We start from the raw sequence: 25211 nt of genomic DNA, 5'->3' as shown, positions 1-25211 counted from the left end.
TGGAATCTATGAAACTTATCGGTAGCATGTTGGTAATAACAAAGCCTTAGCGAACGGACAGGTCTGATAGCAATATCACAACAAGGTGGTAAGTGAGTGGTTATGGTTTATGGCTGAATATTTATTCCATTGTAGCAGTTACTAGAGTAACAGGAAGTTAACAAATATTGTGGTGATTGTGGCCGCTGGCCATTCATCTCGGCTATTGGTGGGCCGGTGGCAAGGGCAAATTTGCTCTATCATCTTGATATTTGTTTTCACTGTTCCATGCAAGATTTCATTATGTGTCCAAATCATGTTTCTTGTGTGGTGAAGTTTGGATAAGGCTAAAAAAAATAGGTTATTATGTGCACATCATAACATGTTCATAACATGAGATAGCATTGCCTTTACTACACCTCGGAAGGTGTAGTTATTAGTGACATGCGTAGTAAGTAAATAACGATGTCTTATCGACATTCGATGCGTACATGGATACCGTTTTCAGTTAGGGTTACGCTTGCACATCAGTAACGTGTTGTTAAAGTTTTGTAGCTTTCACCCCTGGCCTCTCCCTCCCACCACTGTGGACATGAGAACAACAACATTCTCCTGCGTTCTGTCTGTAGTTTTTCATTTAGAAACTCATAATGGCATCAAAGAGGCCTATTAGTGGTGAAAATAAGCCTAAAAGGAAGAATGTAGGGATGACCATTGAACGAAATAAGGAGATTATTGATAAATACAAGAAAGGAGCAAGAATCACCAATCTTGCAGCTGAGTATTGTATGGTGAAATCTACAGTACAGAACAATACAGCAAAAATATTGAAAATTTAAATTGAATTTTAGTAAACGTACGGTTTTGTTAAGGTTAGAATAAATTACCTGAGCTATTGATATCAGGAGTCAAACTTTTTGATATTCAAACAGCCAATTGGAACGAATTAAGTTTGAGTGTTGAGTCTCCAATATATATATATATATATATATATATATATATATATATATATATATATATATATATATATATATATATATATATATATATATATATATATATATATATATATATATATATATATATATATATATATATATATATATATATATATATATATATATATATATATATATATATATATATATATATATATATATATATATATATATATATATATATATATATATATATATATACACACACACACACACACACACACACACACACACACACACACACACACACACACACACACATTACAGTGAAGGAATAATAACAGAGGACTAGAATTTATTGAAATCAATGCTGTTTTTCTTCATGTTCAGGTACCTTGTTATGGATGAGGCAGACAGAATGATCGACATGGGATTTGAAGAAGATGTGAGAACAATTTATTCATACTTCAAAGCACAGAGGCAGACACTCCTTTTCTCTGCTACCATGCCAAAGAAAATACAAAATTTTGCTCGATCAGCTTTGGTAAAGCCTGTGACAGTGAATGTTGGCCGTGCAGGAGCAGCATCAATGTGTGTCATCCAAGAGGTGGAGTATGTGAAGCAGGTGAGAATCTCTCTCTCTCTCTCTCTCTCTCTCTCTCTCTCTCTCTCTCTCTCTCTCTCTCTCTCTCTCTCTCTCTCTCTCTCTCTCTCTCTCTTTATTTATACCAGTTTACATAGATATACAGAGTTTTTGTACATTATACATTACATATAGTACAATATTTGGCTAAAGAAGTCACAGTTAATGCCTTCTATCCGAAAGCCTGCCTCTGTCTGTCTGTCCATAGCACCCACTCATTCACTGTACACTTGAACTGCTGCGTGGACCAGCATCCCTCTACACTTGTTTGCACAGCAACAAAAGCGTTCCACAAGCCGATATACTCGTACGTGTTGAGGAACTGCCTTTGTTAGTGCCACGTTCTGCACCTGGACTGGAGCAGCTCCCCAGGGGCACGGATGACGGCTCTGGTGGCAATCTCGGCCTGTTGGGCAGGCTGCTGGAGTTCCTGCAGGTGAGCCACCCTCTGTTGCTGCATCTTGAACATGACGGTGAGGCCCGCCACGTCCCACTAGTGTTGGAGGGTGTGCAGTGTAGGGTGGAAGCCGAGCTCACTCTCTCTGATGAGCCTCGCCGCTCGGTCCTGGACCTTGTCCAGGAGAGCGAGATGTTTGCTGGCTGCGCAGTCCCAGGCAAAGCAGGTGTATTCCAAGGAGGAGCGGACCTATGCCTTGTAGAGCAACTCCAGTCCTTTGGTGTCCAGAAGGTAGGAGATTCTCCTCAGGGATGCTAGCTTCTCTGAGGCCTCTCTGGCTAGTCGCTCCAAGTGGGTCCTGAAAGTTAACTTACGGTCGTAAGTTACCCCAGCACCTCCACCTCCTCCCGCGGCGTCAGTGTCTCCCCGTTGAAGGCGAGGCGCAGGGCTTCACTCGTCCTGGTGATGCTTAGCAGCTGGGTTTTGTGAGCAGCAAACTTAACTTGCCACTTCCTTCCCCAGGCTGCGATGCGGCTCAAGGTGGCGTTGATGTCACAGGTGGCTGCAGCTTTCTCCTCCAGTCCGTAGCTGTGGGATAGTGTTATATCATCTGCAAACGCCTTCGCTGCAGGAACGAGGTGTAGCAGATCATTGATATACATTCCACAGCAAAGGGCCGAGGCAGCTCCCTTGAGGAACGCCTGCCCTTATGGGCTGTGGTTTTGATTCCGCCCATTGATAATTACTTTGAGGTGCCTGGCTCTCAAGTAATTTTCTAGGAGCTGGAGGAGTGCTCCGTCCACGCCTACAGCGCGGAGCTTGGTGATGAGCGCTGCATGCCAAACTCTGTCAAACGCAGCTTCGATATCAAGAGCCACTACTGCTGTGGCCTTGCCTCGGTCCAGGGCCTCACTCCACTTCGTGGAGAGGAGCAGGTGCAGGTCTGCCGCCGACCTCCCTTGCCTGAACCCAAACTGCCTGTTGCTCAGCAGGTGGTGGCGCTCGAGATGCTGCGTCACTCGTGAGGCCACAATTGTTTCCAGCACTTTGCTCAGCACAGGCAGCAAGGACACGGGTCTGTAATTTTTTGCCTCTGCCTTGGAGTTCTTCTTGTGAAGAGGCACCACACTGCTTCCTTTCCACATTTCAGGCCATGTGGAGGTGGCGAGGCAGTGATTGAAGAGGAAGTGAGGGGCGCGCCAGCTCAGCAGCACACTGGCGTAGAACGCGCGGGCTGATGTCCTGAGGCCCCACAGCTTTGTTCTCGTCCAAACTTTCGAGAATCGCTCGCACTTCCACTTCACTTGTTATCACTTTCACTAGTGTCTCTTTCACTATTTGAGGCAGCAGCGGAGAGGGTCTTTCGGGGTCGGGGATGCACATCTTTTCAGCGAAGTGCTTGGCCAGGAGGTCTGCCTTGTCACATGCACTGTGGGCGAAGCTGCCGTCTGCCTGGTGGAGTGCAGGGACGGAGGTGCCCCGCGACTCACCCTGCTTGTCTTTGACAAGGCTCCACCACTGCTTGCAGCCAACCTGGCCTCCCCTTAGTTTGTTTTTCAGGTTCGCCCTCCACTGCTCTATTGCCCATGCTTGCGTGTCATTGCCGCTCGGTGCCTCAGCCTGTTTCTGGCCGTCGGGTGCCTCTTGAGAGCACGCCAGGCTTTGTATTTGGCATCTGATGCGGCAACGCAAGCAGGACCAAACCAAGGCTGATCTGATGCCTTTGTTTTATGGACCGAGTGCGGCACCCAGCAGACCTGCATGTTGTGAAGCAGCTCGGTGAGCTGCCTCACCTGCTGGTTGGCGTCGCCACGCAGCACTCCTCCCCACTCTGTAGTCCTCAGTGCAGCACGAAAGGCATCCCAGTCGGCAGCCTCCCAGCTCCAGAGGGTTCGTTCGAAGCTCTCCTCACGTGGTGTCTTGAACTGTACTCTGGTGAATACAGCCACGTGGTCTGAGGTCCCTACAAAGTCGAGTGGGAAGCACTGTACTGTGTGGGAAGGAAGATCCGTCACCACCGGGTCCAGGGATGACCCAGATTTGTGCGTGGGGAAGGTGACGTAGTTGTGCATGTCATGCACAACCAGTAGTGAGTTAAAGGCGTCCCTGACTGTGTGCTGGTTTAGGTCGCCAATCACTATTACACTGTCACACTGACTGGCAGTCATCAAAGAGTCCAGGTTTAATGTTAGGTAGTCCAGCAACACTGTTCCTGTGATGGAGGTCAATAGCAACCCACGCACAATAGGCCCTTCCCATTGCTGTCAATTATTTTTAAAGCCAAGAGCTCAAGTTCCCCAGGTATGGGTGTGGGTGGCTCTATTACTTGAGCATTCATAGTCTCCCTAAAGCAGAATGCCACACCCCCACCTTGTGTAGAGCGGTCTTTTCTAATCCATGGTGAGTACCCTTTGATACGGGCATAATCGCTTGGCACCTTGGCATCTAAAAAAGTTTCGCACACAAATACTAAATCTATATTTTTCTTAATAATAACACTGTGAGTGAGCTCCCCAATGTTTGTGTGAAAGCCCCTCACATTGGCCGACACTATCTTTAGTTTACTGTTGGCCGGCTTGTAGCATCGCCAAGGAGTGGTGGGGCACTGCTCCGTACTGTACGCCATATGGGTAAGGGGCGAGGGACCAGGGGGTGCGAGAAGCTGGCAGTCCTGCAGGAGTCACCAGTGGGGGCACGGCTAGCCTCTGGTGTGAAGCAGGCTGGTGAAGTTGCCAAGTAACGTTTCTCAGCATGAGTAACATCTCCTGGCCACTCTGTTTCACTGCCTGCACCAGCTCCTGTTGTCTTCGTCGGCAGCCCTCACACGACAGTGGAAGCGACCGCAGCAGTATTCACACGCCTTTTTAGGACGCTGCTGCAGTGTGTAACGCGGACTACTGTGACCGCCCTTGCCCTCTTTTCTCCGCTGATACGAGCGAGGGGTGAGGTGAAGGTGGGAGAGGGACTTGGGATGGCGCCTGACCTCTTTCCTCTGGTAATTCAGGTGAAGGGTGAGGTGGGGATGGGGGAGGAATACCTGTGATGAGTACTCCTACTTGTCCCTGCTCCACCACATTTACAGGTGCCGGGTTAGGTGTGGAAGGATGCTGGAGGGATGGAGACGTACTTTCTTGCGTGTCCGCAGTGATGGCGGATGCAACCTCATCCAGAATTTTGTGAGGTCTAGCTGTACATGCCACTGACCTCGGTTGCAGGTCCTCACTTGCGTGAGCAGCCAAGAGGGTGTCCACTATGGATAATGCTTCCACTAACACACATCTTTTCTCGGCCAGGCCTGCAGTTACGGATCTGTAGCTCATTAGCTGGCTAACTCACTACGAAGCTTTCTTAATTGTTTTATCAGCTCCTCCTTCGGTAGGGTATCGAGGCCCTCCTCCTGCTGCTCCTCAACCAGATCCGTGGATGGGATATAGGGAAGAGTAGAGGAAGAGGAATTTTCTTGCGAGTTATCCACAAAAAAATTGACAGGGTCAGTAATCCCCGCCCGGGCACGGAGCTGACCTGGGTCGCCGCACCTAAACCCCCCCCCCCACTCTCTCTCTCTCTCTCTCTCTCTCTCTCTCTCTCTCTCTTTTTTTTTTTTATTTAAACAAAACTTAATACAAAGGAACATGTACCCAAAGGCGCACTGTCGTGTGCTACCTATTCTAAGGGTACTACAATCTATTTCTCTACAATATTTACAAGACTTAAAAATAGATAATATACAAGATGGTCAGCATGTAAATGGAGCACTATTCGTTTCACTTCACTAGCACTATTCACGCACTGCACTACACTGAGTGTCACGTCACAAAGAGTGTCAGAGGAGTTGGCAGTGTCTGTCTCCACTTATGTGCCATCAGTTTGACACTGTGAGTGTTCATCTCCTGGACGTGAGGCACCGCGGCCGTGAACAAGTTCCACATCCTGGAGACGCGTCCTGCGAAGGTGCGTTGATGCTGACACCCGTGGGATCGCGGCACCTCTACGGCGTCACCACCATTGAGCACCGTTCTCGTGCTCCGTGCGGTGACTCTTAGAGGATGACGCAGCCCTGCCAGATGTGGCACTCTTTGCACCTGTGCCTTATGGAACACTACGATCGCCGCCACGTCTCTGCGGTGTTCCAGTGAATCAAGGGACGCTCAGGCTCTGGGTGAGGTGGTAGTGCAGCATCTACTAGCCGTATGGCGCGGCGTTGGATGCTGTCCAGTCTCCTTCTGTGTGTGGCGGCACAGGACATCCAGGAGAGAGCTGCGTATTCAAGGTGGGGCCGCACCTGTGCCTTGTACAGCAGCAGTCTCCCTTCCTGTCGAGGAAACTGGCGATCCTTCTGAGAGCGGAGATCCTGTGAGAGGCTTTCTTGGCAATGGTTTTGACATGCCTGTCAAACCTCAGCCCTCGATCCACCTCCACTCCAAGTATCTTGACGTCATCTTGGAGTGGGAGAGCAGCAGCGCCAAAAGACAACTTTCCTGCCATTGCTGCCATGGCGGCTGGGGACCGAGAGACAACCATTGCTTGTGTCTTCTCCGGCGCGAATGTCACTTGCCAGCGAGCACCCCACTCCTTTATCACTCGTAGCTGCTGATTGATGGCCTCAGCAGCCCGCCCACTGTCCTGGCGTGGATAGGTATAGGAGAGGGTGCAGTCATCAGCATAGGCCATGACTCCTGGCAGTAGCTGGAGAAGATCATCCACGTAGATATTCCACAGGAGTGGGCCAAGAATTGAACCCTGTGGCACTGATGCCTCCACAGGCAGGGACTCAGATGTTTGCCCGTTGACAACCACCTTGAGGCTTCTGTCCTGCAGGTAATTTCCCAAGAGTCGTAGCAAGCCACCCTGGATGCCTTTAGCACGAAGCTTTTCTAGTAATCCGTTGTGCCATACTTTATCAAAAGCTCCTGCTATGTCCAAAGCAACCACTATAGTGTCCTTGCCGTCGTCGAGGGCGTCCTGCCAATGCCTGGTGAGAAGCATCATTAGGTCGGAGGTTGACCTTCCAGGTCTGAACCCAAACTGTTGGTCTGAGAGGAGGGCATTGTCCTTGAGATGTCTACACACCACCTCTGCCACGACCCTCTCAAACACTTTACCCACCACTGACAACAGGGATATGGGTCTGTAGTTTTTTGGGTCCGTCCTGAGCTTTTTGTGTACGGAACTACTCGAGCCTCCTTCCACACTGAAGGCCAGACGTTTTCCCGTACACAAGTTGTGAAGACTTGGGTGAGAGGGGCAGCCAGTTCCTGGGAGCATCGCTTCAGCAGGTGCGGGCTGATGTCATCAGGGCCGGTGGCTTTCTGTGTGTCCAGCCCCGCAATAATCGCTTCACCTGCTGATGCGTCACTCCACCATGGTGACTCTCTCTCTCTCTCTCTCTCTCTCTCTCTCTCTCTCTCTCTCTCTCTCTCTCTCTCTCTCTCTCTCTCTCTCTCTCTCTCTCTCTCTCTCTCTCTCTCTGCTGCTGAAGCTGATGGTTGGTGGCTTCTCTTAAAGAGAACTTTTGGGCCTGTGATTAATTAATTTTCCATTTTCCTACTTCTCAAATGTGTCCATCTATCTATACCAAACCAGCAGTTCATTCAACATAGGATATTCCAGAAAAAGCACTCTACATTCATACACACATCATTCGCACTCTTAGCCCCATTAGTCCATGATGGACCAACTGGTTACACCTGCATAACACAGCTGACTATATTAGTTTTAATGTTATTACCTTATAGGTAAATTCCTTGTAAATCTTTTTTTATATACTAGGGGAAGAAAACTATTTGCTTTGCAAGACTGCAAAGTACATGAAGAGGCTTAAAAAAAAAAAAAAAACTTCCCAACAACAAAGATACATTAAGAATTATTTAATAAAGAATTTTATTTTTTATTTCAGGAAGCTAAAGTGACCCACATTCTGACTTGCCTGAATAAAACATCTCCACCTGTTCTTATATTTGCTGAGAAGAAACAAGATGTCGACCTGATCCAAGAATACCTCCTCCTGAAGGGAGTCACTGCAGCTGCTATTCATGGAGGGAAAGATCAAGAAGAGAGATCAGCAGCTGTACAAGCCTTCCAGGTACCTCTGCACTCTTTTTTTTCTCAAAAGAGTAATCTAAGCTTTAAAGTGATCAGAAAGAATATGCAATTTTTTCATACACAGGTTGCAAAATAGAGTTAGATAATCACTACAGTATAGAACTCCTTTTTTTCTCATATATTATTTATTTTAAGTCTTCAACATTGGAATGGGTATGACTGGCATTCCTTTTCAAGCATGAATTTTTTGCTGCTCTGATTGTTACATCTCCATTCAGAAATTATCAAAAGTTAGAGCAATAGGTATTGTGTGAATCCTTTGGATGCTATGGCACTGGATGTGGAGCAAATAATGACATTGAGAAATGCAGGAGAGTTGTCATCATAGGAGTAGACATAGTAAGAAGTTTGAGATGATTTATGGATAATAGAGAGTAGGTGATAATCTGGATAGGGCCATGGGAGCATTATTGTTAATAGATTTTAGGAGTGGTCATTGATTGCTGCAGCAGTAGAATGGCTAGGAAAAAAGCTTGAGATAAAAGTACTGAGATGGGTAGAGATCATATGTGAGAAGTCTAGAAATTAGAGATTTATTCCAGTGAATACAATATGAGTTTGAATGTTTACAATGTGATTTTGATTTATTTATTTATTTATTTATTTATTTATTTATTTATTTATTTATTTTTCACCAAGATACTCTCCTCTCTATTTTTCAAATTTATATGTACTTCTTGAAGTTGACTCTGAAGGCATTTTCTTGATCTGCCTGCACATTTTCTTTTAAGTTTCTGTCATTTTAAGTCTTCACTCTTTACAGATGGCCTTTAGTTTTGGTGACACATTAAATTTTATTTTTGAGTGGGAAAGCTTTGAGATGAGTTTGTCTTGTATTGGATTTATAAAAGCAAAAGTTGGTGCTTAATCTTGAAACAACTCTGCTTTTGTATCCAAGCTTTTGTGGCAGCTGAATTAATTTTTCTCGATGTTATGGCTCATGAAAATTCCATTGATGTCATAATTCATGAATGTTATATAATGAGACATTTTGTGTGTCTGTGTATATATATATATATATATATATATATATATATATATATATATATATATATATATATATATATATATATATATATATATATATATTTTTTTTTTTTTTTTTTTTTTTTCTCCACACAGAAAGGAGACAAGGATGTTCTGGTGGCCACTGATGTTGCTTCCAAAGGCTTGGATTTTCCTGGAATCCAGCATGTTATTAACTATGACATGCCAGATGACATAGAAAACTATGTTCATCGCATTGGTCGTACAGGTCGCTCGGGCCAGCAGGGTGTAGCCACTACATTTGTTAATAAGGCCAATGATGAATCAGTTTTGCTGGATCTCAAGCACTTACTGATTGAAGCTAAACAGAAGGTTGGTCATTTATAAAATTTGAAAAAATTGGATAGACCTGTGCTTTAGCAAGTAAATTGATTTAGAATGTATTTTGTGGTATGTGAGATAACTCTTGATTTTCTTAATTTCAGTGAACAAACTATATAGTTTTCACTTCACTTATGTACTACCACAATTAACTTAAAGATTTTATTAGGAGTAACAGTGCTAATATTTTTATCTCTTGAGTTCACAAGAAAAAAATGTCCATTTCCTTGTTGTTTAAAACACTTCAGCATTCAGAAAGTTCAACTTCACTAAATTTTTTTGCTTCGTGAGGTATCTTAAAAACAACTCTTACAAGTTATGATGCCTGGACATTTGAAGGAGGAAAGTTTCGGTAAAGAAATGGTAAAAAAAAGCTAAGCTGCACATTTTACCACTTATGGATCATGAAATATCTTTATTGGTTTATGAATATTATGAATATATTACTTCAGAAGCAGTATCTTCTATTAGGAGGAGAGATAAAGTAACTTAGGCCACATTTTCAAGTTAGGACAAAAGGAAAATGATTAACTATCACAAAGCACTTACCTGACAGTATTGTACATTACTCCACTGTGTTGGTACTTCAAATTAAAAATTAGTTTTCAAGGAACTCATATAAATTTGAAGTGATGTTCAAAAGATGCTTAGAAGACAAGATGAAATTCAAACTACAAAGAAAACAAAAGAAAATAGTGTATAATGAGATTATTGTTCCATACAAAAATTAGACTTTACCATCTAATCTTAAAATCCAGGACATAAGATGAGCTTTTGTCAGGAAGACTTGTGTCATGTTGTGGAAGGATATGTTTTATGATGAGATAGGAGAGCAAACTTACTCAGCTTCGAATATGTTAAAATGTTTTACATGACCTCATAATAGGGAGTTTATAAATACAATAGGCCACAAAATGATGAAGGTTGATAGTACACATCATTAGATTAAGAATCTAAATTGTGAAAATAATGTATGAAACCTTTTCAAACAGGTTCCTCCCTTCTTGAATACGTTGGGTGGCATCGAAGAAGACATGCAGGCTTCTCTGGAGGATGATGGTGGAGATGAGCGAGGCTGTTCCTACTGTGGTGGTTTGGGTCACCGCATTACTGCCTGTCCCAGGCTGGAGGCCATGCAGAACAAGCAGGCAGCAGGAATTGGGCGCAAGGATTATCTTGCTGCCAATGCTGCTGATTATTAAACTAACTTTAGGTTAAAGGTACTCGTTTGTATGTAAATATCAGATTTTGATATTATCTACTATGATATCTCTTCCTTGGATCCTCATCAGGAACTGGCAGAAGAGTTTTTATTTGCTCCTGTTCTTACATGTACATACACTCTTCAATCCTTCATTGTATTTTATGATACCTTTTGTTACATCCTCCTCATCCACCCCTGAATTACTTACCCTTCTTTTCTAATTTATTTCTCGGATATTGTAATATGCAGTTTATCTGTAAAAAGTTTTAAATTCAGTTGGTTATACTCTTCCTTATAAATCTTTACATTGCTCTTATTTTATATTTAATCTCAACTTCCACCTTTAACGAAAAGTATTAAACTTCCTTAATCAATTTTTCTTCATTAGTAGAGTGACAGTCCATAAGACTATCCCTTTCCACCTGGAGCCATCATGATGAAGTGTATGAATGATGTGTGTATGAGTGTGTGATTGATGATTTATCTGGTTCACCTCATGTTGGATTGCCAGTGTAGTATATTGATATATAGATAAGCCTGTGTACTTTTTTTTATATAATGTAAAATTAGATAAAAAGATCATTGTCTTCTTTTAAAACCCATTTTCTGCAATGAGCAATAAAAACAACAGATAGCAGGAAACCTTTAAGAATTTCATGTGAAGTGCAGTCTGAGTAATTCACCTGAAAGGAGTCAGCAACTCGGCATTCATGTCCCAGAAGTTGCCATGCATCCAGATTGCTGAATTATTGCATCAAATCAGTTATAATTGCAGCTTTGTTTGAGTTTTCCGTCATATGCTTTACTTGACTACATAGAAAAAAAATCAGTTGCAGCAAATATCCAGCAATTTTCTCTAAGTATCTATCAGAAGGTAAGAGAGAGCTTGTGATCTGAAGAGGAAAGGTATGAAGGAAACTGGTGGTTATTTGAAATTAATATGTTCTGCAATCTCTCTCTCTCTCTCTCTCTCTCTCTCTCTCTCTCTCTCTCTCTCTCTCTCTCTCTCTCTCTCTCTCTCTGTGTGTGTGTGTGTGTGTGTGTCATATAGGCTACAGCACCAATCAATCTCGTGTCAACCTGTTCCATTTCATTCCCACCTACTCGCCATTGATGTATCAGAACAGGACAATGCGAGCCCCGGAAGTTTTGCCCTTTCCAGTTTTACCTTTTATTATTGGGTTGAATTTACACATATTCGTACTAAACCATACTAACAATATGATAACTATGAATTTGATCCTTGGTATTACAGTTTGGTTCTAAAAGATCATAAGAGAGAGAGAGAGAGAGAGAGAGGTGGTACAAGGAGCGAGAGGGTTGGTGTATAAACAGAAAAGTTTACTATGTAAACTATCACTTCCTGAGTTGTGTGGTATCCTTGAGATGGGCTTGGTGGTGGGAGAGGGGCGTAATCGTCTTTCACATATAGTTTTTACGTCCCCTTCAAAATTATCTTAATACTATGTGATTTAGTAGCACAAAGCGTTTTTATAATCGAATTTATTTTTTATTTTATTTTTTTCACGCACTCGTTTCATCATGTACGTACTTAATAAAGGGATAGTTCTGTGGTTCGAATGAAGGAGTAGTAACAGTTAACATTATCATAATTTTTACGTATAGTATTACCGATGTTATTATAATATTTTATTTCAAGGAGAATATTCCACTGTCTATACTATTTTGAAATCGTAAAATGCGATATGGAGCACGAACATAAACATGATTCGAACAGACGACAGTGGTTCGTATAGATGAAGCCGAACCGATACTTTTGTCTTTCAGTCTTTCTTTTCCCCAACGGCTAATGTGAAGGTGCACAATCTCTCTCTCTCTCTCTCTCTCTCTCTCTCTTGATACTAGCAAGACCACTAAATACCAGGCGACGTGACACATTATGGCTTAGTGATTCTGGTTATGGCTTGATATACCCTGAAAAGTGTAATCGGAGTAGTTTCAGGAGTCACGTGAAAGAGGTGAACATTTGGTGGAAGACAGCGATGGACACCACCATGCGTGATCCTTTTCTCCTCTGCATCTCGCGTGAAGAACACTCAAGTGGTTTTCAAACATTGAGTGAGTACCCTCTGAATTTTTCACTTGTTTTGTGCTGGTACATTGATTGAGTGTTGGGCGAGGATTCTCCTAGGCATGTTAGATGGCCGCTTGTTTATATAGTCGTTGCCTGTGTATGTATTGAATGTTAGGCAGGGTATGATTCCTTATAGAAGTATCGGAAAGAACAAATTGATGTTGGGTTCAGTTAGTTACTATTGGCGGGTGGGGGGAGGGGAAGTTTCAGAGGGGATGTTACCGCACGCTAATTATAGGTTATGTTATTGGGTTTAGTTAGTAACTCTTGATGGTTGGTAACGTTGCTCACCAATAACAACAACGCTCGCGGTCGTCAACACCCCTGCCCTCAATGATGCAATTTTTTTTTTTTTTTTCTTAATGCTGTATTGTTGATTCCCGATTTTTTGTTTCTCCAACCAAAAATCCCGATTTCCAACAGGTCCTCCAAGATCGTTGGGATGAGTGCTACCGTAGGCATAAGTTGAAAAGAGTCATAACTTGAGAAACTATCTATTTGCGACGAAAAGTATGTAGAATATCAATCAGTTTACTACATATCTCATTAAAGAAACATGTCACATGAAAAAATCGTTAGCTTCGTGGAACTATAAATTGATTGGTAATTGCGGGTTGTTTGGTTCATCGTAACGGAATTATTGCAATTTCGATTATTACCAGATTACTTGTTCATACACTTAACCAGCCACGTTTAATCATTCCTTTTCCTCAGTATTCAATGACCTAACTAACTCGTTCAATTGCTTATCTAAGCAGCACGTTTAATCAGCAAACCTCCATGTTCAATCACCTAACTGCCACTTGTTATCATCATATTGCCATGTAAAACACCTGTATCAACAAGAAGTGGTGTAAGGTTATGGTCCGCCAGTTTAAAGGTGTCGTATTGTAATGCGGGGGAAAAAAATATACTATAAAATATTACGATGAAAAAGGAAAGATACTGAAAATTTTTAATAAATGTTGAATCATTTTTTTATTTATTTATTTATTATTATTATTTTTTTTTTTTACTAATGGAAACGGTACCAGAGGCACTCGTTTTAATTTTGAAAGATTTATACTGAATACAAATTCACAAAACTGCAATAAACTGATAGAATAATAACAAGTGAAATTTCTCCCCACAATGACGTTCGTTCGTTTACAGTCCATCGTCAGTAATACCAGAGGTCTTGTCTATCTATCTTTTCCATACGGTTTACTAACTTGTACATCGTTATTAGATCTCGTCTTTCTAGTCTATCCTTCAAAGTTGGTAGTTCTATTTCCTTCAGTCTTTCTTCATAAGGAAAAATCTTTATTTCTCGCACTATCTATGTAGCGGTCCTTTGGATTCTTTCTAATTTCCTGATGTCCTTCTGCTTGTATGGTGGCCACACCACTGCTGCATTTTCTAGTCTAGGTCTTATCATAGTTATGATCACTTTCATCATGTAACTGACCGCCACCCTGATATTTGTTAGTGTCTTGTATGTTGAAACAAATAACCTATTTATGTCTTTCGGGAGTCAGGGTGTCTTGTATAAACACTCCCAGGTCTTTCTCTTGTCTCCTTTTCATTATAATATCTTCTCCGATTTTGTATTCCCACGCAAGTGTGTGTGTGTGTGTGTGTGAGAGAGAGAGAGAGAGAGAGAGAGAGAGAGCAGCGTTCTCAGGTGGCTGTTCGTTGGGTGATGGGGTCTCCCTTCTAAGGAGTACATGTTGACATTTCTAATTCTCTCTCTCTTGACGTCACCTGTGTCCCACGAGGCAATGATCACACGCAGTAGATGTTAACGGATACGGGTAACCTTATTGTCCATGTGTGTGTGTGTGTGTGTGTGTGTGTGTGTGTATATATATATATATATATATATATATATATATATATATATATATATATATATATATATATATATATATATATATATATATATATATATATATATATATATATATATATATATATATATATATATATATATATATATATATATATATATATATATATATATATATATATATATATATATATATATATATATATATATATATATATATATATACACACACACACACACATTATTATACAGACTATATAGAGAAGTACGGTACAGCACTTCTCTAATCGTACATGTACGACGAAGATAAACATGACCAGTATGAAACACGACGGAGATTAACATAAGACCAGTGCATACAGCAGAATGGCAAAGCGTTCAAGGTCACTTCGTACTCGCTCTAACCCACTTCTTTCTCTCTCTCTCTCTCTCTCTCTCTCTCTCTCTCTCTCTCTCTCTCTCTCTCTCTCTCTCTCTCTCTCTCTCTCTCAAATTCGAGACAGAAAAGCAGATTGATAATCTTAACTTCGTAACTTAAGCTCTTTTGAATTTAATCGGCGAAAAAATTGACAAGCACCTGTAAATTTGGTAAGTAGCATCGATCATTTTTGTACTATATCATCTTACATAAATATACACAACACGATTATTCCCAGCGTGAAAATTTCAATGTCAATGAGAACGAAATTATCTCGTATACTTCACTAACTTTTATAATTATCCAAGTGTATATTTACCTATAGTTCTATATTACAGGGTTCGAGCGGGGCATAGTGACCTCTCTCCATATTTCCTTTTATCCAACTTTTCCTTAAATTTGTGCACACTTTCTGCTGATATATATATATATATATATATATATATATATATATATATATATATATATATATATATATATATATATATATTATACATACAAGCAGTGATGCCTGGCTATGATAAGGAAGAAGTGGATGACGTCTCCCTTTCCCCACTCCTCCCAAGAACTGTATTCCGCCGACCACACTTATTTTTAGCTTGCTCCCAGCTTTGATAGTCTTTGTAAACACCTTAATACGCCACTGTGTAGTCGTGCACAGTTGTTACACATTGCACGTTTCTGTCTGTCGAATAAGAGGTGAATTATTTATGTAAAAGCCGTTGGCCAAGAAAAACAAAAATAAAATGTAAAGGTCCATGTGAATGCCACTTTCCAAATTGAGGTCAAATGGAATAATCAAATGTTGGAGGGCGAGGCTTCTTGAAACCTCTCTCTTGAAAGAGTTCTAAGTCCTAGAAAGGTGGAAATACAAAAGCAGGCAAGGACGCCAGAGTTTGCCACAGAAAGGAATGAATGATTTAGAATATTGATTAGCTATAAATACCGCATTAGAGAGATGGACAGAATAGAGATGAAAGATATAGTATAAGAAGTCTTGTGTACAGGGAGGCAGGTGGAAGAAAGGAGGCATGCAGATAGCAACATCAGCAGAGTGGTAGTTATAGCGTGAAAATAGATATAGAAGGTGGCAGTAAATGCAACATTGCGGTGATGAGATGGGGGCTGAAGACTGTCAGTTAAAGAAGAGTTGATAAGATGACTGTACTGTTGATTGATTCTAAGCACTGCAACAGCAGGTCTTGTATGCAGACTGGCACATGCAAGATCCAAACAGGGGACGGGTTGGCCAGTGATGTAGTGAGGTCAACGCAGGTGGTATATGAATGTCAGTAACCTGACCGCCACACACACAGTTTTTCTGAACACAGCCATCTTCGTACTTTGATACGTGATGGTAATGGTGATAAACAGAACGAGAAATAACAAAGAAAAATGTGTAAAAATAGGTAGGAAGTGCATCATTCAGTGAGATAATAGGGGTGATTGGGGGTAATGACGGGCTGTCTGCTCTCAGGCTGGCCCAAATGTGTACTGTGTACTCGTACATCTGGCACCACAGTGCCCGTATCTGTCCTTCCTAGCTCTTGTCTGCACTATGCGCGACTTTGTGCTGCGGTGCCATATTTACCAATCTGCTGGTCCAGCTATTAGCACAGCTGTCGCGTCATTGTTGCTGGAGACTTACCTTTGTTTGAAGCCGCGCACCAAGCTTCATTTTTAATGAATGAAACGACAATAACAGCACTCAGCAACCAAACAAACAAACCAGGACTATTACCAACAACAAAAATATCATTAACATTGTCAGAAATAATCTCTACAATACCAACAACAACAACAACAACAACAACAACAACGACAGCAAAAATAACAGCAACAACTTAAAAATGCTCTGCTACAGTAACAACAAAATAATAATAATAATAATAACAACAACAACAATAATAATAATAATAAATAAATAAAGATAAATAAAGATAAATAAAAAAGGGCTCTAACTACAGCAGCAACATCAACAACAAAACAACAGCAGCAACAGCATTAGCATAAAAAAGGGCTCTGCTGCAGCAGGAGCAACAGTAACAACAGCAACAACAATGACAGAACCACCACCACCACCACCACCAGCAACAACAAAAATAACTAGAGATATATCATACATAAATGCAAATTGTGAAATAGCTTTGGCGTTATCTATTCGATGTGTGTGTGTGTGTGTGTGTAGGAGAGGCACCTATACCAAGGGCAACAAAGGCCAAGGCCCACTGAGTTGCCAGTCCACAAAAAGTTAAGAATTGATTATCAAATATTGTAGGATTAGAAGTATCTTGAAAGAACAGAATGTATGTGTGAGTATGTGGGAGGATGGTATCAAATGAATTCGCTCTTGTATGGTGGACTGCTGACTGCGGTGGTGGGCATGAGCCTGAAATGATGTCATGAAGTGATGTTTAAGGCGAGTCTTGACAATCACACTTACATATTCCGCCATCATCATCACAGTTGTATCCGTTATCAAAATTAGAATCTTCATTTTTCTAGTCGAAGAAAATGGATTAACTTATGACATCACTAGGAGGAAAGTGTCAGTTCCCTGGTTCATCCTCCTCTGGAATTTCTGGATAAAATCTGGCCCTCGGTTTGAAAGATTCATATTACGGAGGCTTTTGATTTTTTTTTTTTAATAGAATCAAGTATGCAAGCTTGAACGTTATTCATTTTATTTTATTTGGTGTTAGACAAGATTTGATTACTTTTTGGGGTGTATAGCTGTCAAAGGTCGTTCAATGTCTGTTGAAAAAAAAAGGCCCGTTTCAGGCTTTTTTTTTTTTTTTTTTTGCCGAGAAAATCAATTAAGAGCAAAATTGAATCTTATGTTCAAGGTGAAAAAGCCACTGCAGAAATAAAAATACGTACTTTTTCACCATTGTCGTGTATAAAGAGAGAAAGAAACAATCGTCATTATACAGTGAACCTTACAAAGGAAATTAAATCAATTAACTAATCTGAAATTAAGTATACCAAGAATAGGAGATTGTTAAATAAATAAAATCAATCAGTGTTAAATAAATAACATCAATCAGAGACATACATACTGAACTGGAGTAATATTAATCGAATCAGACAGATGCATCTCCGTACTCGTATAAAACGTATGAAGAGGATAGTTGAATGTTACTGTAGGTACTACAGACACTCAGAAGTATCGTTACATTGGGTCTGCCGACGAGTTTCATAGTGAGCAACACTTTAGTCTCTGCATGGTTGGTAAGTGTATTCGAATGACGCTTGTCTGCGTTAGTGCGACATGTCAAATCATATTGTTTTAATTGTCACTATCACGCAAGTGCATCAACACATTCCATGCAGTGTTACCAACGTAACGTTATTAGTGGATCAGTCCTTAGTGGCGGTTTGTTTCGTGTTGATTATGTAACCGGGCAAGTAGAGAGAGTGTGTACATATAGAAAAGGGATTCCATTGAGAGAGAGAGAGAGAGAGAGAGAGAGAGAGAGAGCATGTGGGTGTAAAAAGCGAATGTGACATGTCCGCAAACACGCACATTGGTGATTCATGAGGCTTCGCTTAATTTTCGAGATAGGTTTCAATTGACTGGCAGCGTAGAATCTATCGTTTTTAGGGACGTGGTTTCGTGAGCTGCTCCTCCCTCGTTATCAACTTCACAGCCTCTCTCATGGATCATAGTGGCTGTTTCCTGTGCCTCGCCATGAAATAGTTCTGAAGATTCATCAGACATCTCTTGCAGGGTTTGCATGGGCATAGTGGACAGAACGTTGGGATCTCTCGCGTCGGAAGATGCAGAAGACCTGTAGAAACAATCGATAGTTTAATATCACACTACGTAGACAATAATTTGATTGCATGATATTTTTATTGCAATGTAGCATTGATTTACCTCGAGAAGGAACACTTGTTAAAACTCTATGCAATATTGATTCATTGTTTGTATAGTCAATCCCTTAACAGATTTTGTCCTCGCTTACCTTCTGACATTAGGTGAACTGCCAACGGGAGCACATACATTACTGTCCCTTGTCCTACAGACTGAGGATGACTTTGAAAAGTACGAAAGTGTGGATGTCAAAGTTGTTGAAGGACGGCCTGTCTCATTCCCGGCACAACCACACTTGTCCTGCAGCTGCAACACAACACACCACTGATGGCGGCCACTCGACGGTGCCCTTTACTTCCAATCCATCACTCATTCTCGCTTCTTTTGTTTCTTCATTTAAATGACATTACCATGCAGGTGGTGAACCTTTCAATCTCTCTCTCTCTCTCTCTCTCTCTCTCTCTCTCTCTCTCTCTCTCTCTCTCTCTCTCTCTCTCTCTCACACACACACACACACACACACCCCGAGACACACATACACACACTTACTTTCTTCAAAGTAGTTTTTTTGCATACGAATACCAGGAAAAGGGTGAAGCCTTGCAGGGCGTTGAGGATGTCTGTCGCTATCCTGAGTCAGGTCGAGGTGGTGAAAGAAGAAAAAAATGCTAGTTAATCACCCCACCCTTTTTATTTATTTATTTATTTTTCAATTGCTATTATTTTAACTGCTAGGATAAATAATTTTGTGAACATTTAACACGTGAGTGAATATTAAAGGTAGGAAATTTATATTCAAAGTAAAATCAGCGCGAAGCACATAACGCTTTTGATATTGGAATTTTGCGGTAGATCACAATTAATTAATTAATTATGATATCCTCATACAGTATGTTCGTTCAGGATGTTTTAGTGGATATCGTTACTACTACATTCTGACCAGTCTCGGCGCCACGTCCCTATCAAAGTACTCGGGGAAACCCGACCGTCCACCCCCATGCTCGCTTAGTGGCCGTATAAGGCATGCACAGCGAGGGATAGACGCGCTGACAAGAGCTCCTTAGTGTTTGGCTTAGTAAGTGAATGTTGTCAGAAACATGGCCAGGAGACTTACGAGGCTCTACAGGCGCCGGCCTGCCAGGACACCACCTCCCCCAGCCAAGTGACGCCCATCACCAGAAACAGCTTCGCATACAGCCACATCCTGCGGGCACCAAACGATCACGCACTAGAAATATCCAGAATGATGTTATTATCATCATAAACACCATGATAAAAAATGTAGACCTAAGTTTGTATCCCTTTGCGTAACCCTATCTTTTCTCTTCGAACGCTTCCTTGCAGTGGATGCTGCCTTGTTCATCTCACCTTTCTCTGTTGTATTCACGGCTCCGCTTGAGAAGTGGGTCATTCTGGGCCTTGATGAGGATGATGGCCACCAGGGTGAAGAAGATGACATTGGCCACCACCAGTACCATCATCCATCCGTACATGAACAGCCAGTAGGCCGCCTTGTCTGTAGGATCACAATGGGTTATAACTGCTCCTAAAGCGAGGCCGAGGCCGCTCATGCTAGTCATGCCAAGGCAACAAAGCTAAAATTAATGTACGTGTACATCAAAATTAAATTAGCAGTGGAGTGTTAATCGGAATCAAGCTGGGAGTGAAAGTAAAGATGAAATACAGATGTTGCATTGACATTCCTAATTTGTGAAAAAAAAATGCATTAATGATTTCCTATACCATACATATCTGGATTAAGATTTTATTTTTTACTTTGCCATAATACATGTTATATATATATATATATATATATATATATATATATATATATATATATATATATATATATATATATATATATATATATATATATATATATATATTATCCATTTTTTGCTGCTGTGTCGATCTTACCTATTCTTTGGGACAGGGTGGAGTAGATGAGTTGCGACCTTTTTACTTAACGGTAATAATGTTGAATAGAATTTTCCAGTTAGTCTAAAGCTTTTCCACAGCATTATATATATATATATATATATATATATATATATATATATATATATATATATATATATATATAGAGAGAGAGAGAGAGAGAGAGAGAGAGAGAGAGAGAGAGAGAGAGAGAGAGAGAGAGAGAGAGAGAGAGAGAGAGAGAGAGAGAGAGAGAGAGAGAGAGAGTGCAGAGGAAAATGTGTAACAGGATACAGGGAATGAGGTTTATTCCTTACGAAGTGAGAATGAAGATACTAAATTTGCATTCCTTAGAAAGATGTAGTTTAAGAGGAGAATTAATAAAGTAGTATAGCGGTTATAACAAAGGAGACATGAGCAAAGTTCTTAGGATCAGTAGTCAGGATAGAATCAGAAATAATGGGTTCAAGCCTGAGAAATTTAGGTTTAGGAAAGCAATGGGAAGGAATGGATTTTCTAACAGTGTTTGATGAATGGAATGGACTCGGTAATCTTATTATTTGTACTGAGTCAATAGGAAGCTTTAAAAGAAGATTCGACAAATTTATGGATGAGGATGATTGATGGATTTAGGTAGCTTTATTCACACAGAGACTGCCACGTGTAAGACTGGCGGCCTCTTGCAGCTTCCTTCATTTTCTTATGTTCTTATATATTTCGAAGTCGGTATATTTTTAGAATACAAATAAATCAATGTAAGATTGATTTCTCGTGGAGTCGAATTCTAGTTAGGCACTACAACACGACAAACTACTCATCTTTCTCAGGGTTTAAGCACACGATGCTCCTTAAGGCATGACTAAGAATTTCCCAGATTTTCAGTCATAGGTTTGCCTCTTCACGCAAACGATATCATAATTACTTGATGTATTTTTACAACTCTTTCATACTACAAGGAGAAAGCACAAACATACTGATGGCACGAGGAGAAAGGACAGGATCTTGTGGATCCCATAAGAACATGCAGGTTTATTAAAGTTCACTAAAGCATACATTTACGATACTCACCTTGAAACCAACAGGTCTTAAAATTAGGTCGTATTACATCGTATGAGGGCGGCAGATGCTCCACAATGACGGCTGCAATGGTGATAAGCAGCGGACATCCCCACGCGTACAGGGAATAGAGTAGAAAACGCCGCTGGCCAGCGTGCCTTCCATCTACCACTATTCTTGTTTTCCTGCAACCAACCCCATGTACTGTAACTCAATATTCATACTAGTCCAAGTTTTTATCCAGACATAAACACAGTAGACAAAGAAGAAGAAAAAAAAAGTGATCCGTTTCGTCTGCGTTTTTCCTTTCAGTTCCAAATTCAATTAAAAAGTCGAAATTTTCATTTATATTCAACATCCTTGATTTTTACGGATAAATTATGACGTCTGAGAGAAGAGATGAATAATAACGCACCAAACTGATAACTGACTTGATCATGTGAATGCAAATACGTATGTTGCAGAGTAGCTAGGCGTGTCGGCTGAATAGCAGGGAGAGGTTGGATTTAGTTGCAGCACGGGCAGGAGGAAGGGAGACTTATCTTACTCCAGTCGTACGTTATCAGTCCTAACGTATGAAAGGACCCGGAAAGAAAGAAAGATGTGTGTGTGTGTGTGTGTGTGTGTGTGTGTGTGTGTGTGTGTGAGCTGGGAAATTTGTAGGTGTTACCCTAATACAAAAAATATGATTTACAATTTTGATGGTCATGAAGTAAAAAGACAGACAGCTACTCCCTTTGCAAATTCCTACTTAATCAACTCTCCGGCAGACCCTTCGTGGGGGCGTACGTGACGAGCCTTGCCGCTTTGACCTCGCAAGCACCGCGGATGTGACTCATAGAGGTTCCCATGAATGCGGGTTCACTGGGGAGACAGAGAGGGATTACGCACGCTACACCTTAGCGGAGACGGAAAGTGTGTTTTCCGTGAGAGAGAGAGAGAGAGAGAGAGAGAGAGAGAGAGAGAGAGAGAGAGAGAGAGAGAGAGAGAGCACACACACACACACACACACACACACACACACACGGCCCGGTAGCTCAGTGGTTAGAGCGCTGGCTTCACAAGCCAGAGGACTGGGGTTCGATTCCCCGGCCGGGTGGAGATATTTGGGTGTGTCTCCTTTCACGTGTAGCCCCTGTTCACCTAGCAGTGAGTAGGTACGGGATGTAAATCGAGGAGTTGTGACCTTGTTGTCCCGGTGTGTGGTGTGTGCCTGGTCTCAGGTCTATCCGAAGATCGGAAATAATGAACTCTGAGCTCGTTCCATAGGGTAACGTCTGGCTGTCTCTTCAGAGACTGCAGCAGATCAAACAGTGAATTACACACACACACACACACACACGTACGTTTGGAAGAGTAAAGTACGAAAGGGACCGAATTTTTAAGAGCATCCATCTCCTCAGCAAGTCTTATATTTCGTGCCCCAGTGTATTTCATTCTCCAGACTGTTATTGATAGAGTATAATAATCATCACTGTATTGTTACAAACGGTTGGTACAAATAGTAATTTTTAACACTAAACTTTCCTCCTGTTGCTCACTTTACTTGACGCCTCTGTGTGTGTGTGGAGAAATTACAATCATTTAGTAAATACTGGTGTATTACATAATGAATATTATTTATTATATATATATATATATATATATATATATATATATATATATATATATATATATATATATATATATATATATAATTTTTTTTTTTCCCAACCAGTGTATATATGTCGCGTGTCTTGCCGCCACGTGCGGGTATGAATGTTGTACTGAAGTGTATGTGTTTGTTGATATAGTATATGTAAGAAGTGACCATCGCCTCATCCTGTAGGAGCTAAAGTAAGACAGTGGACCTACCTTAGCGTTCTCCATATGTCGAAGCACATCACGTTGAGCCAGAAAAAGGCGGCCAGCATGCTCAGGTGCGTCAAGGAGGCTGTGCAGAAAAATGTTAACATGTAAATAGCGTAGAAGACATAGCACAAATTGTATACTTCTTACCAGAAGAAAGGATTTACGAGAACGTAGATAGGGAACCACAGGGAAATGAAGATACACGTAGATACACCGATAAATAAAAGGACAAACAGACATGGAAGTAATGCGTTCCTCATGCGGCCTGCTTCCTTGGTTTTGATTCTCCGTCTGTAACAAACACTCCTTTAACTCATTGACTGCTGCGGCCTCGTGCATAATGAATGATCTAGTGCAAGACTCCACTAACAGTAAAAATAAATAAGTAAATAAATAAATAAGTAAATAATAATAATAATAACAATAATAATAATAATAATAATAATAATAATAATAATTGTTCATACCATTCAGTAGCAGTAGTAGTAGATATGTTATTTTTTCGTTGGAATCATTAAGGATATTCAAATGAAGTAAAAAGTGTTATAGTTTCAATGGCAACCAGAGATTGACGTTGTACTTGTGATATTTAATCGACTTAGGAAACTTACTGAATTCATTGGTAAGCGTACACATAAATCGAATTATGTATGATTTTCGTCAGATTCTTATTATGTTGGTTCTGCAGATTTAGAGTTTCATGATCAAATGACAACGAATGTCATCAAATACTCTATCTAAGTTATAAGTAATTTCGCACTGGGGTGTTTGGCATTGAGGTCAATACCCAATTACTTGAGCCTCAGCAGGCGCTCTCAATCCACTTAGGTATGATGTCATGCATGTTCGATTACTCGTCCCCAGGTCGTCTCAAGGCTAACACATCGAGACTACAGGCTTACTAAAACTGTCATGTTAATTCACTCACGCACAGACAAGGTTTACACACACACACACACACACACACACACACACACACACACACACACACACACACACACACACACACACACACACACACACATACACACTGAATGAATGACTGACTGACCGACGGGTATAAGAATGAAACTGAATTGGTGTCGTTTTAATGAAGATGAACAAACGTCTAAAGAGGTAGAAAGACAGCCAAACAAACAAACAAAAAAAAGCAGGATTGTTGGTATAACAATCTATCTACCTACTATCTATCTGTCTATATAATATATAGACAGTGTTGAGCTAAGTGAAGAAACAAAAATACTGTATATAGAGATAGATAGATACATATTATGTATCTATCTATCTCTATATACAGTATTTTTGTTTCTTCACTTAGCTCAACACTTATAAGGTGGACGAATTTTGTTTGCATCCATAGATAGAGCAGTATTTCTTTAACTATATCAAAGTTTTCAATTTTGATAGGATCGAAGAAAAGGATTTATAAGGAATGTAAGTTTAGGAGTCACGTTTGTACATGGTTTATTTACCACTTTACTTATTACTGTTATGTGAGGTTATGTTGAAATTAAATCATGTCTTCTCTGACAAAAATAATACACCTGAATATGATGGTGGTTTCAGATTTTAGACAAAAGAAAAGAAAAATCAAAGAG

At 40.7% G+C, this 25211-nt stretch overlaps 2 protein-coding genes across 6 annotated transcripts in view; one reads left to right on the top strand and one right to left on the bottom strand.

Annotated features, from left to right (window-relative positions):
• LOC123516211 (ATP-dependent RNA helicase abstrakt-like) overlaps positions 1-11208 on the top strand; it is a 58841-nt gene extending 47633 nt beyond the window's left edge. For all 5 annotated transcript variants that reach the window (XM_045275414.1, XM_045275412.1, XM_045275415.1 and 2 more), the window contains exons 10-13: positions 1308-1542; positions 7854-8039; positions 9182-9418; positions 10420-11208. In XM_045275414.1, coding sequence (XP_045131349.1) covers positions 1308-1542; positions 7854-8039; positions 9182-9418; positions 10420-10629 — 868 coding nt within the window. In that variant the 3' untranslated portion in view covers positions 10630-11208. The remainder of the gene's footprint in view (positions 1-1307; positions 1543-7853; positions 8040-9181; positions 9419-10419) is intronic.
• A 6644-nt stretch (positions 11209-17852) lies between these two features.
• Positions 17853-25211, bottom strand: part of LOC123516209 (G-protein coupled receptor Mth2-like) — a 14167-nt gene continuing 6808 nt past the window's right edge. Inside the window, exons 2-8 of the mRNA XM_045275411.1 lie at positions 23617-23695; positions 21775-21947; positions 20158-20305; positions 19904-19993; positions 19339-19420; positions 18941-19095; positions 17853-18763 (exon numbers count right to left, since the gene is read on the bottom strand). Of these exons, the coding sequence (XP_045131346.1) occupies positions 18541-18763; positions 18941-19095; positions 19339-19420; positions 19904-19993; positions 20158-20305; positions 21775-21947; positions 23617-23695 (950 nt within the window). The 3' untranslated portion in view covers positions 17853-18540. The remainder of the gene's footprint in view (positions 18764-18940; positions 19096-19338; positions 19421-19903; positions 19994-20157; positions 20306-21774; positions 21948-23616; positions 23696-25211) is intronic.

The sequence above is a fragment of the Portunus trituberculatus genome, chromosome 40, assembly GCF_017591435.1.
Source record: "Portunus trituberculatus isolate SZX2019 chromosome 40, ASM1759143v1, whole genome shotgun sequence".
In the NCBI taxonomy this organism is placed as follows: domain Eukaryota; kingdom Metazoa; phylum Arthropoda; class Malacostraca; order Decapoda; family Portunidae; genus Portunus; species Portunus trituberculatus.
This window is presented reverse-complemented; position numbering and strand designations above follow the sequence as displayed.